The sequence below is a fragment of the Dendrobates tinctorius genome, unplaced genomic scaffold (assembly GCF_039654945.1).
Source record: "Dendrobates tinctorius isolate UK_male_01 unplaced genomic scaffold, ASM3965494v1 ptg000240l, whole genome shotgun sequence".
In the NCBI taxonomy this organism is placed as follows: domain Eukaryota; kingdom Metazoa; phylum Chordata; class Amphibia; order Anura; family Dendrobatidae; genus Dendrobates; species Dendrobates tinctorius.
The window spans coordinates 3,835,077-3,849,030 of record NW_027361907.1 but is presented as its reverse complement, the minus strand read 5'-3'; the positions used below and the strand labels follow the sequence as shown (position 1 = coordinate 3,849,030).

Below are 13,954 nucleotides of genomic sequence, written 5' to 3'. Positions count from 1 at the left end.
CTAGAAAATTTTGCTATAAATTTCCGATAAAAATTAGCAAAACCCAAAAACTTCTGGAGGGCCTTCAAAGAAGTGGGCTGAACCCAATCGTAACTGGCCTGTACCTTGGCCGGGTCCATTTCAATAGTTGATGGGGACAAAATAAATCCCAAAAAAGAAATCCTCTGTACTCCAAAAAGGCATTTAGATCCTTTGACATACAGGGAATTCTCCCTCAAGATCCGGAACACAGTCCGAATATGTTCCACATGAGAATCCCAATCCTTGGAGAAGATCAAAATATCATCCAGATAGATAATCAAAAATTTATCGACAAAATCTCGGAAAATATCGTTCATGAAGCACTGGAAGACAGAAGGGGCATTAGTGAGCCCAAAAGGCATCACCAGGTACTCAAAATGTCCCTCCGGAGTATTAAACGCCGTCTTCCATTCATCCCCATGCTTAATGCGAATAAGATTATACGCCCCCCCTGAGGTCAAGCTTGGTAAACCAGCAAGCACCTTTAACTCTGGAGAATAGATCAGAAATCAGGGGTAACGGATACTGATATTTAACAGTAATTTTGTTGAGGGCACGATAATCAATACAAGGTCTTAATGATCCATCCTTTTTGGCTACAAAAAAAAACCCGGCACCTAAGGGTGACGAGGAAGGTCTAATATGACCCTTCTCCAACGCCTCCTTAATATAGGATCGCATAGCCTCGTGCTCGGGTACAGATAAATTGAAGAGCCGACCCTTGGGAAATTTACACCCCGGGCTCAGTTCAATTGCACAGTCATAACTCCTATGAGGAGGCAGAGACGCAGACTCATTCTCACTAAATACATCATAAAAGTCCGCCAAATAATCAGGAACATCATGCGACTGAGGAGAGGTGGAAAACACCGGAGCCTCACTAAAGGCACACCGACAACCCCAACTCACCACAGACACAGATTTCCAATCCAAAACTGGATTATGAATTTGTAACCAGGGAAACCCCAGAACAATAGTATCATGCAGATTATGCAACACCAAAAATCTGCAATTTTCTTGATGGTCTGGGGCGACCCGCATTACCACCTGGGTCCAAAACTGAGGTTTATTTTTAGCCAAAGGAGTAGCATCAATCCCCCTCAAAGGGATAGGCGTCTGCAGAGGTGTCATCGGAAATCCACAACGTTTAGCAAAATCCAAGTCCATTAGGTTTAGGGCTGCTCCCGAATCCACAAAAGCCTTGGCGGAAAATGTGGACAGGGAGCAGATCAGAGTAATAGCCAGAAGAAACTTAGGTTGAACACCCCCAACAGAAAACGTGTGTGCAAAGCGTTTCTCTCGTTTAGGACAGACAGAAATAATATGCGAGGCATCTCCACAGAAAAAACACAACTTATTACGCCTTCTGAACTCCTGACGCTGCTCTCTGGAAAAAACTCTATCACATTGCATAGGTTCAGACATTTGTTCAACAGGTGGCAACACCTCTCGTGCAGCTTTGCGTTTGCGATCAACCTGAATGGCTAATGACATAGAATTGTCAAGACCAGAGGGAACAGGAAATCCCACCATAGTATCTTTTATGGCTTCTGACAACCCCTTCCGAAAGAGAGCAGCCAAGGCATTATCATTCCAGGTAGTAAGTACTGCCCACTTTCGGAATTTTTGACAGTACAATTCTGCAGAATCACGACCCTGGTTCAATGCCAGCAGGGTCTTTTCAGCCTGATCAATGGCATTAGGTTCGTCATACAACAACCCCAAGGCCTGAAAAAATGCGTTCTCATTAGTCAGAATAGGATCATCTGGTTTCAAAGAAAACGCCCAATCCTGGGGATCGCCACGCAGCAAAGAGATGACAATTTTAACCTGCTGCGCGGAGCTCCCTGACGAGTTAGGCTTCAAGGCAAAAAATAATTTACAATTATTTTTGAAATTCAAAAATTTAGACCGATCCCCAAAAAATACATCAGGTGTAGGAATCTTTGGTTCAGCAGCATGTGAATGAGCAAGGTAGGCGGAAATTCCCCGCACTTCCGCAGCGAGCTGCTCCACACGATCAGACAATTGCTTTATCTCCATTGAGAGAAAAAAAAAATTCCCCCTACGGCCTCAGAGATATAGAGGAAAAAATATACACACCCTTTTTTTTTTACAATTCTTTCTTGCTATTGAGTACCCTAGGATCTGCGGTATGGCGGGTGATTCTGTTATGAATGAGTCACCGTAGGAGGCAAAAGCAGAAATACAAGCTAAGTCCAGAAAACCAGAGAAGTTGGCAACTATCAGATTGCAGACCCCTGAACCTATCAACACAACTAGCAGTAGCCGTGGGGGGTTCCTACGATGCCCTAGACCCCTCGATCACAGCCGGAGAATTAAATAGGCCTAAAGAAAGAAAGGGGAAATCTAAACTGCCCCAGAGCAGACCCCAAAGCAATAGGCAGCCCCCAACATATAATGTCGGTGAAGCAAGATGAAAACACCAACACAGACAGAAAGATAGACTGAGCAAAGACGGGGCCCAAAACTACCTAGATAGGAAAGGACAGGAAGGCTGCTGTCTGCAATCTGCCAAAACCCTATCAAAGACATAAGCCAACAAGCTGATATGAAAAAGGCCCTGAAGCAGCTAGGCTTCAAAAACTAATTCAGCACTCAGGTAATTTCAGAAGACAGAGCTAAAGGAATTCAGCACACCCCAGCAGGGAATGGCAGAAATCCAGAAAAACAAAGCAAAACAAAGTCAAAGCACCAAAGCAAAAGGCCTAGCAGCAAACTTAGCTTTAGAGGAGCAGGAATTCAGACTGGTCTCCAAGGATCCCGCAGAAAAATCACCCGCAGGGCAGAAGGACGTCGGCAGCCTTATATCCAGTCAGTAACTCCACTCAGCCAGTCATCATCATCAGCCTCAGGTGTTTGATAATCAGGCTCACTACCTTTCTTTACCAGAAGAGGGAGTTCCTCGGGCCTCAGTAATGAAGGGGAAAATGAACTCACAACACACTTCCATTAATATTTTATGAATAATACCTGTCTTAACATTTATGTAGTTAGAGTAGATGTATTAATAAACTCGCACTATACGCTACACTACATGTATATTCACACAGGTTTAGCCCATAACATTTTAATAGGAATGCTTCTTTAAAGGAAATATAGAAAGCATATAAAACTGTATAGTAAAAACCTAACAGTTTTAATACTTTACTCCTCTTTCATTAATTTATTTGTCAAATTGCAGTTAAATATGTGTATGTATCAACTATTTTTACATATTCTAGACTACCTTGTAATAATATTCATAATTTTGTTTTGTAAAGAAATTAACAATGAAATAAAAACATATTGTTTCCTTTTTAATACCCATACAAAAAATACAATCAGTAAATAAAAATGATTGTTCTAATTTTTAAAGTTGCTGAATGGCAATGTTCATCCTTTCCGCTTAAAGTAGAGGATGCATTTAACTTCTTACCTATATAGGACGTACAGTTACATCCCTGACCTTGATGCAAGCTCAGGGACTGATGGCGTATGATGGCTGTGATATTCAGTCATCATCTGCCTCTAACAGCCGCACATGGAGAGGAGCTCCATGGCTGTTAACCTGTTAAATGTCATTGTTAATCTCAAAAAGTGGCATTTTCAGGGCACTGAACAGAGGGGCAGGTCATGCTATGAGCCCATCAGTGAGCCCTGCGATGCAATTGCGGGGTGCTAATGGGTTGCCATGATGGCCGGGGGTCTACTGAAGACCCTTGTGTTTGTCATGATGGAACTCCTGTGAACGCCAGTTTATAAGAGACTGATTTTTCCTATGTACAGCAATACTGTGGTTTATTTTTAATTTTACTTTGATACTTTTTATTTTGTATATTTCCTTACATTTCCACGTCACACTATACCCTTCACACCATTCACCTGGCACTATGCCAACTTCTGGTCCTGCGCATTAAGAGCGCCCGGCGTTCCATGCTTGTGTTCCAACACTTGGAAACTGGAAGTCACTATATCACCAAGAGACACCAGCTGACGCTGCATGCGCCAACATTTCCCTGGATACTAGGATATCTTTTCAGAGTGGCATATTTGCATTGGCTCCGGTTCGGGATTTAAAGAGCTCACTTTTTTGTCAACGCCACCTTGAAGAAGCGCTAGCTATGAGACATGCAGACCCTTTCATTTTATACTCTTTACAGCTGTAAGTAAATGTACCGTACATCTAACTAATAATCGTACATTGATAATTACATCCATGGTGATCTCTGATTACACTCAGCTTAAAGCTGAAATAAATTCCTTGGTTTACATTAGGAATTGCACTTTAGCCTAATAGATCACATCCATGATGATCCCTGATCAGATTCAATTTTAGGCTGACACACATTTCCTGGTTTACACTGGCACTTGAACTTTAACTTAAATATTATTGATGCCTTTTTATTTGGATTGATTTATAAGCAGCTATTTATAAATGTATATCTCTACATGATCTCTGTATGCTTGAATTGGGCAATCCCTGCTTAATTTTAAGACATTTTTTAATGTATGGATTTTCAATTAAAACTACAGTTGTGTTCAAAGGTTTACATACTCTGGCAGAATTTTTGCTTTCGCAGCCTTTTTTCAGAGAATATGAATGATAACACCAAAACTTTTTCTCCAGTCATGGTAAGTGGTTGGGTGAAGCCATTTATCGTCAAACTACGGTGTTTTTTTTCTTTTTAAATCTTAATGACAACCCAAAACATCCAAATGACCCTGATCAAAAGTTCACATACCCTGGTAATTTTGGCTTGATAACATGCACAGAAGTTGACACAAATGGGTTTGAATGGCTACTAAACGTAACATCCTCACCAGTGACCTGTTTGCTTGTGTGTGTGCATAAAAGCTGAGTGAGTTTCTGGGATACAGACAGACTCTTGCATATTTCATCCAGCCACTGACATTTCTGGATTGTGAGTCATGGGGAAAGCAAAAGAATTGTCAATGGATCTACGGGAAAAGGTAGTTGAACTGTATAAAAATGAAAAGGGATATAAAAAGATATCCAAGGAATTGCTAATTCCAGTCAGCAGCGTTCACACTGTGATTAACAAATGGAAAATCAGGAGCTTTTGTAAAAACAAAACCATGGTCAGGTAGACCAACAAAAATTTCATCCACAACTACCAGGAAAATTGTTCGGGATGCAAAGAAAAACCCACAAATAACATCAGCTGAAATACTGGACTCTCTGAAAACTAGCGGTGTGGCTGTTTCAAGATGCACAATAAGGAGGAACTTGAAGAAAAATGGACTGCATGGTCGAGTCACCAGAAGAAAGCCATTCCTGCATAAATTGCACAAAGTATCTTGCCTACAATACGCAAAACAGCACAGAGACAAGCCTCAAAACTTCTGGAAAAAGGTAATTTGGAGTGATGAGGCCAAAATTGAACTTTTTGGCCACAACCATAAACGTTACATTGGGAGAGAGGTCAACAAGGCTTATGATAAAAGGAACACCATTCCTAATGTAAAGCACAGAGGTGGATCACTGATGTTTTGGGGATGTGTGAGCTACAAAGGCACAGTTAACTTGGTCAAAGTTGAAGGAAAGATGAATCCAGCACATTATCAGCAAATACGGGAGGCAAATTTGCAATCATCAGCCAGGACTCTGCGCATGGGATGTACTTGGACATTCCAACATGACATCGATCCAAAACACAAGGCCATGTCGACGTGTCATTGGTGTCATTGGCTACAGCAGAACAAAGTGAAGGTTCTGAAGTGGCCTTCTCAGTCTCCTGACCTCAATATAATTGAGCCACTCTGGGGAGATCTCAAGCGTGCACTTCATGCTAGACAGCCCAGGAATTTACAGGAACTGAAGGCTTTTTGCCAAGAAGAGTGGGCAGCTTTACCATCTGAGAAAATAAAGAACCTCATCCACAACTACCACAAAAGACTTCAAGCTGTCATTGATGCTAGAGGGGGCAATACACGGTATTAAGAAATGGAGTATGTAAACTTTTGATCAGGGCCATTTGGATGTTTTGGGTTGTCACTATGATTTAAAAAGAGAAAACACAGTAGTTTAACAATAAATGGCTTCACCCAACCACTAACCATGAGTGGAGATAAAGTTTTGGTGTTATCATTCATATTCACTGAAAAAAGGCCAAGAAAGCAAAAATTATGCCGGGGCATGTAAACTTTTGAGCACAACTGTACATATTTTAATAATATTTGAAGCATATGTCCCTTAATACCTAAGACTAACTATATTGGATATAACAATTGCAGGTTCCAATCCCCTAAGGGGACTAACAAATAGAGTGAAAGGTTAAAAAAAAATATTTTAAAAATATGAAAAATCCCAATTAACCACCCTATCCCCCATTAAAAAAATATACACATATGTGGTATTGTTACAACCATAAAAGCTTACCCTATCAAAAATATAACATTTTTTATTAATCTGATTAGTTAACAGCTTAATGAGAAAAAAATTGTAAATGCGAGAATTACATTTTTTTTTCTGAGACAACACTGCTAAAAAGTACAGTTAAAAGGAGATAAAATATTGCATCTATCCCAAAATGGTATTAATTAAAATATATTGGATCAGGGGGCAAAAAAAGAATTCCTCACACAGACCCATTGACCGAAAATTGAAACTGTAAGTTATGGGTCTCAGAAAATGATGACACAAGCATAATTTATTTTACAAATTTCCAAATACGAATTTATTCACCACTTAAAAAAAAAGAATATGCATGTCTGGTACCAATGTAATCAGACTGACCTGCAGAATAATATTGTCCAGTAATTTGTACTGTATCATGAACACTCTAAATAAAACCTCTAAAAACAATTGTGAAATTGCACGTTTTGTGCAATTTGTCCTCACTTGGAATTCTTTTCCTGCTTTTCAGTATATCACATGGTAAAATGAATAGTTTCATTCAAAAGCAACAAACCCTCATAAGGCTATGTTGATGGAAAAATAAAACAAAAGAGTTACGGCTCTTTGCAAGGAGAGGAAAGAAACATAAATGCAAAAATGGAAAATAGTCATGTTGGGTTAAAAATGGCGGCACATGTACAATGTTTGTCATATACAACTAAGATCTTCATTTGTTTTAAAGCTCAATGCCTGATACAAATTTCTGCAGGAGCTTTTCCACCACTCTGTAAAACAGGCCATTAAGGACAACAGTACTGATGTCTTCCCTTTCTTCTCAAGCTCCAAACCAAAGCCATCTGTCATCCTAAAAGAAATGGGATCAGGAAGAAATTGCCCTTTGCGTTTTCTATTTCTACAGAAGTAATTTAGGACACCATAAAGTTGCCTAAGCCAAGCAAGCCTTCTAGGAATTCACCTCTACAAACCAAAAGGGACAGATATAGTGACTCCGTCTTTAGAGAACTCAAGGTCACTGTGAATTTCATGGCGGCACATTTATTTCAGTGAACTTCATGTAGAATGTCCAGCTGAATTCTAAAAGTGGGTAGCCCATTAAGACAGTCACTACACATGTACAACAGGCAATTTGTTAAGTCATACAGAAAAAGCACACTAAGATTTACACATCATTATACAGCAAATATAATGTAAGCATTTCCCTGAAATAACCTTGTCTTAGGGAACAATGAATAAACTCTGAAAAGTTGTACAAACAACTGACTTGGAGGACCGCAATTCATGAGAACTTCATACCCTGCACTTAGCTGAGTGAGTGGGATAGCTTGGAACAATATGACATCAATGGCATTCAACTTGTGATGTTTCATTAATGTGAAAAATATGTCAAGGAGGAATTTTTAGTTCTTAAATGTTTGTATATCATCAGAAGTAAACGGCTATAAATTTCTGCTAACAGGAGAAAGTCAGCATTTGTGAGGAGCCAAAGAATTCCTTGTATGTGTCTCCCTTTATAGAGGGCCCAGGTTCATAATGACCAGATTTTGCTTTAATTTTATTCCCGCTGCTCCATATGGTTCCAGAGATATGGGCCTTTTTTAGCGCTAATTTTTATGATCTTGACAAAGGGGGCATGGCTCACAGAGTGATAATGCAGAGCAGCCTAAAGACAAGCTCCCAAAGAATCATGGGAGACAATTAGTGAAGTAGGTAAAAATTAGCACTTAAAGGGAATCTTTCAGCACGTTATTGCTATGTAAACTGATGGCAGCTTGAGATAGGGGCTGAGACACTGATTTCAGCAATGTGTAACTTATTAGGCTGTGTACTGTGGTTTCTGTACAATAAATGTTTTCTCAGCCAGACTGGTGCCTTGTGCAACTATGCCCACAACACTGATTAGTGGCTTCCTGTCAATATACGATACAACATGCTACATCTAAAAAAACACTGATTACATCACAATTGCTTAGTAGTAGTAGAGCAATGTATAATATTTGGATGTGCGGTCCATGTCCCTTTTTCATGATGTGAGAAAGAATGTTAATAGTCAACTTAAAAAAACTTCAGGTCCCTGTGGCTTCCTGCTCCATCATGGCAATGCCCCATCCTCCTGGCGGCTATCAATGATTGCGTTCCATTTGTGAAATAATGGACCTTTAATATTGGATATTGAATATAATATATACAATGGGTGTATATTTAAAGCTAACCTGTCGGCAGGATTTTGCTAAGTAAACTATAGGCATTGTCAGGTTTAGTGCTGTTATACTGATTAAAGTGACACCTGGGGTGAAGAAATGCATCTTATAATTCTTGCGTAATCAGTATTAGAAGTTTTCAGTTAATGATTTGCCCGTCCTTTGGAGCGATACTATAGGCAGAGTTTTATCTTCCTGTTCTAAGCCAGAGAAACCAAGGAAAGACCTGCTCACAAGCCACACCGAAGTACAAACAGTCTGTCTCTATGATGAGGAACAGGTTTGTGCTTTGGGGCGGCCTGTGGGCAGGTCTTTCCTTGGTTTCTCTGTCGTAGAGCAGGAAGATTAGACTCTGCCTACAATCCTACCCCAGAACACGGGAATCTCATTAACTGAAAACTTATAACACTGATTACACAAGAACCACAAGATGGATTTCTTCATCCCAGGTATCACTTTAATCAGGTTAATACTGACAACCTGACAGTGTCTGTAGTTTACTTAGCAAAATCCTGCTGACAGTTTCGCTTTAAAAATATGAATATTTAAATCGGTTGTCTCAATTTTTTGGAGATAGAATTTGGGAAAATCGCAAACCGCTTGTAAAATCAAACGCACTAGCTGCTTTCCTATTCTGAAAGACCATCTCCATTCTCAGAAATGGTTAGAATTAATTTATAGTTTACTGCTCATTGACTAGGTTACCAGCCAGCGCTGACCAATTTCCTAGGCAAGGAGCGCAGCACTTACAAGTTCCTTGATATAGAGCTTCACTGGCTCTAAAGCTGCTTCTGCTTTCAGCACTGGAGAGTACTGGTTTGTCAGGGGATTGGACACGATGACCCTCGAGGTACTTTCCAACTCTAATATTCTATGATTTTATCTGTTAGTCATCGAGAGTGCATTGCCTCATGGCAAGGCTGGGGAGAAGTGCACTTCTGAAGAAAGAACATGGACAACATTTTTTAGATACAGTTTGAAAAATGTAATTCATGTGGAAGTTGCTAATTTTCTTTAGCATCTATGTATCAGTTTGGGTGATAGTGCTGATGTAGAGCTTGTACTGACATAATCAGCTAGAGAGCCCAAAATAATCCGACATACCATACATTTTAAACTGTCACCACTTACTCAGGGTGGGATGTCTTATCAAATTTATGACAAGAGTATACAATAGACTATTTTAAATTGTAAAAGACAAATAGACAGAACAATATGTATGATCTCTGTGTAGAGGTGTTAGCTATCAATATATATATACTAATATGAATAAATCTACATATGGCAGATAACATGAGGCTTCAAAGACTTAAGATGCTATAACACAACATTGAGACATTTGTTTTATTGCCTTCTCTCCATGTCGTAGAAGAATTTCAAATTGGTTTGACTATGGAACTGATGGTAGATGGCTCAAGCAATAGATCAACTAGCTTAAAATATGGAAAAACAGTAAAGTCATCAAAGTATAGGGGGTTTAGGAATGTTTCCCATTAATAAAATGACGAGTATTAAGATTTTTGGGTCATCCTGGTCAAGAACGGGTGCACAAGTAATATAATGTTCCCCGAGGGTCATGCTCTGGGACTAAATTAGACAATTAGTGGAATACTTCAATGCATGCCCTTCTGATTTTGTCAGTGTTGTTCCCATACGCAAGTCTACAAGAATATACAGATGACTGCAGACAATTTAGAATACTTATTGTAAATATACATCCAAATTGATATAGAATATTATATAATTCTTGAATGTGTGGACGTTATATGCACTCTCATGGCTCTATGTTTCTCTTTTGTCAGTATACTTAAATCTTTAGTAACCTTTAAGATTTTTGCTTTTGTGTTAGTCATTAATGATGAGTGAACTTGCTTGGATAAGGTGTCATCGGATCATGCTCGGGTGCTATCTGAGAGTCCCGTGGCTGCATGTCTCGTAGCTGTTAGACAGCCGCAATACATGCAGAGATCGCCTGTTTGTTAGGCAATCCCCACATGTGTGGCAGGTGTCTTAACATCCACGAGACATGTAGGCACGGGGACTCGAACATACTATTCAAGCACGTTGAAGACACTCAGATAGCACCCGAGCATGATCGGATAACACCTTATCCGACCAAGCACGTTCGCCCATCACTATTAGTCATATATTTTTGCACTCTCACAAATGCTTTAAGGGTTTATATACAGGTAAAATATAAAGTTTGCTGGACATTTTGAAAATTATGTTAACTACTTCAAAAAGCACGCAAATATTTTTTGGTGATTCATCACTTGCTGTGAGTTATTGTAGTACAATGTAGTTTTGGCATTATTCAGCAAAGGAAACTTTTGAGACACTGGTAGGGGTATCATGACCCGCATCCACACTGATCTGCTCATAATAAAAGAGACATAACATATAAAAAATCTCCCAAAGGTTGTTACTCTGTAAATGTTTAATAATGCTACTGAGTGCATTGAATCAATGCTGTGGTTTCTGTATTGTTGGCAGTCAGATGATGGCTGGTAACAAAAACTCCAAGCATCTCCGTAACATGGCTCATATTGGGATGGCTCATATTGGGAGATGAAGGTTCCTGCGATACAAATCTATATGGTAAGGGCTGACCTAACATTCCAATTGATCACTGTACTAAGTGCTGTCTTCATGTACTAATGTTGGTACTGGTGTAGTAGTATAAAATAAAAGGGAATAATAGGATAGTCCAATCTGATAGAGGCCAAAAGGAAGGGAGCCTTCCCACCATATGCACCAAATGCACAACCATAGCCTTGTTTAGTTACATAATGACTGAAAAGTGCAGACTTAGGGTGCATTTACACTAGAGACACTTGTTTCATGAAAATTGGCCAGTGTAATAAGGCGGACAATCATCCAAGGAATGAGCAAAACGATCATCTAATTAAACGATTATTAAGTTTGCTTAAAACGGTAGATTTCGGCAGCACATTTTCTCTATAAACAAAACATTTGCTTCCGAAAACAATGACAGTCTATGCACACAGAACAGTCAATGTGCTCATGTGCATGTGTTAAAGGGAACCTGTCATGTCAGATAATGGTTTTAACCTGCAGCTGTAGAGTTAGTGTTAATACTTTTAGGAAGCTACCTGGCCATTACACTGAAAGTGTGGCACACAGTAGAAAAGTAAAGTCCTCGAGGGGAACTGCTGGCTTTCAGTCATACAGGTGTGCTGGAGCGGCTACAGTCCCTGCTAACAGCCAACTCTGCAAAGAGTCAAACCAAGTGCCGGGTTGTGCTTACAGCCGCCACCGTGACTATAGCCGTGCCGACACACCTGTATAAGAAAGCCAGCAGCTACTAAGAGGAATATAGTTCATTTTCTTCAGGTTGCACAGTTTCAGTACTGCCATTGGGCACCTTCCTAACGCTATTAACCTGAAGATTTTATCTGTAAGTTAGGCTGGGGTCACCCTTGCGAGTGCACTGCGAGAAACTCGCGCGAGTCTCTCGCCTCAATACCCGGGACTGCCACTGGCACTCGGGACCGGAGTGTGCGGCTGCATGTCTTTCTATGCAGCTGAATGCTCCGGTCCGAACCGCCAGTGGTAGTGCCGGGTATTGAGGTGAGGGACTCGAGCGAGTTTCTTGCATAGCACTCGCAAGTGTGACCCCGGCCTTAATAGCATTATAGAACGTGACGGGTTCCCTCTAATGATCACTCTGAGTGTATGGAAGTGAGGTCGGCCTGTCCAAACAGGGTAGTAAACTTCCGGTTGTTGACTAAATGTACCCTTAACGAAAATGCCTGCTAAAGAGCCTTCAGTAGTTGGTTAAGTTCTATTAAATTTTACCAAGGTCTACAACTTGATATTTTTGGATCTGTGTTGCCAAGTAATTTTTATTGTCTAAAACTAGAAAAAAAAATAGATGTAAAGTTCTATTGAGCTAATTTACCTTGATGCCTAATGTATAATTTGTTTTATTCATAGACGAATGCTAAAATAAAAAAAGCCTAATATGGCAAGGCCCCCTTCATCCACCCAAAATTTTCATCATCATAATTTAGCCAAGAAATCAAAGAACAGTCTTTGTTACACATAAGGAAATTTGATTGTACAGTCAAAGCATAAGTAATAATGCTTAAGACGGTTTAGATGTGGCTGATTCACTTTAGAGCGAATCTGCAGAAATTATGCCACTTACTATAACAAACGCAAATAAAATAGCAATATATTATAGCTTACACGGCTGCCTTTTTCTGGATAACACTGGCATCCACCACTGCAATCTCGTCCGCCACAGGGTCCGGTGTATGACTTGCCGCCCTAAGAACAAAATACAGGGGAAAGGTGAATATACATTTTTTTAATGATTGCTATGTTAAGCAGATATGCACTCAATTGTCCTTCAATTATGTTCTAGATATGACCAAAGAAAACTGTACATGGGAAATGACGATTAGGTTGCTTGAAGTCATACACCATAAGGACAATGATATTAGGACACCAAGAGGAGCTTTTATGATACCCTACTCTAAAACCATGGTCTTTACTATGGAGAACTGTTGCAGATTGTGAGTGGGGCACCGATCAGGTAACTTGAAGAGCACATCATTAGAACAGAGCAGACATTTTCCTCTGTTGGACAATCCCTTTCATTGTTGACCATATTGTCTACCCTCTTACAGAAAAAATGAAGCTGAAGTAATTGTCATTACAGTGCAGTTCCTCCTAATCCTAAAAGGGATACATTTGCTTAATCAGTGTCAATGCTGCTGTAAACATAGAACCACTAGACAATTATTTCATCTCTAAATTCTTTACCTCTCTAAACTATTACCTATCTAAACAGCTGTCTATCGCTCTTAACATGATGTCGGTAACTCACCAGAAATGCAGAACGGCCTGTAGTAACTTATGCTGCCCAAACTGCATGCAGCATGATGAATCAAAGCCTGGCTGAACAATTGCAGGCAGGTACAGTATATTTTTCTCCAAAGTGTATTTCAGTGAATGTATACTTTCCCCTGGCCAACTTCTCTTCGCTCCACTGCAGATGATTGACATGTCTCTTCCATAGCAAAAGACCTAACAATCACCTCTAGAATCGCTGTGAAAAGGGCTGTGAAAAGCCGACCAGGAGCAGCTATGGTCTCCAGATCCTTAAATTAGATTTTCTCTTAAAGTCCGACATGCTTCAGAGAATAATATACCTGCCTGTAATCTTACAGCCAGGCTTTGTTTCAATGATACACGCAATTTGGGCAGCGTGAAAGGTGAAAGGTTCCCTTTAAGTAAGCAGTCAGCATGTTAATAGAATTGATAACTAAGCAGCATTCATTTGTTTTACTTTTCTTTTTAGGTTTTTCAGTTGATCTCTAAAGGT

At 39.8% G+C, this 13,954-nt stretch overlaps 1 protein-coding gene across 2 annotated transcripts in view; it reads right to left on the bottom strand.

Annotated features, from left to right (window-relative positions):
- Positions 1-13,954, bottom strand: part of COL4A2 (collagen type IV alpha 2 chain) — a 405,245-nt gene that overhangs the window by 290,019 nt on the left and 101,272 nt on the right. For both annotated transcript variants that reach the window (XM_073556824.1, XM_073556825.1), the window contains exon 4: positions 12,814-12,894. In XM_073556824.1, coding sequence (XP_073412925.1) covers positions 12,814-12,894 — 81 coding nt within the window. The remainder of the gene's footprint in view (positions 1-12,813; positions 12,895-13,954) is intronic.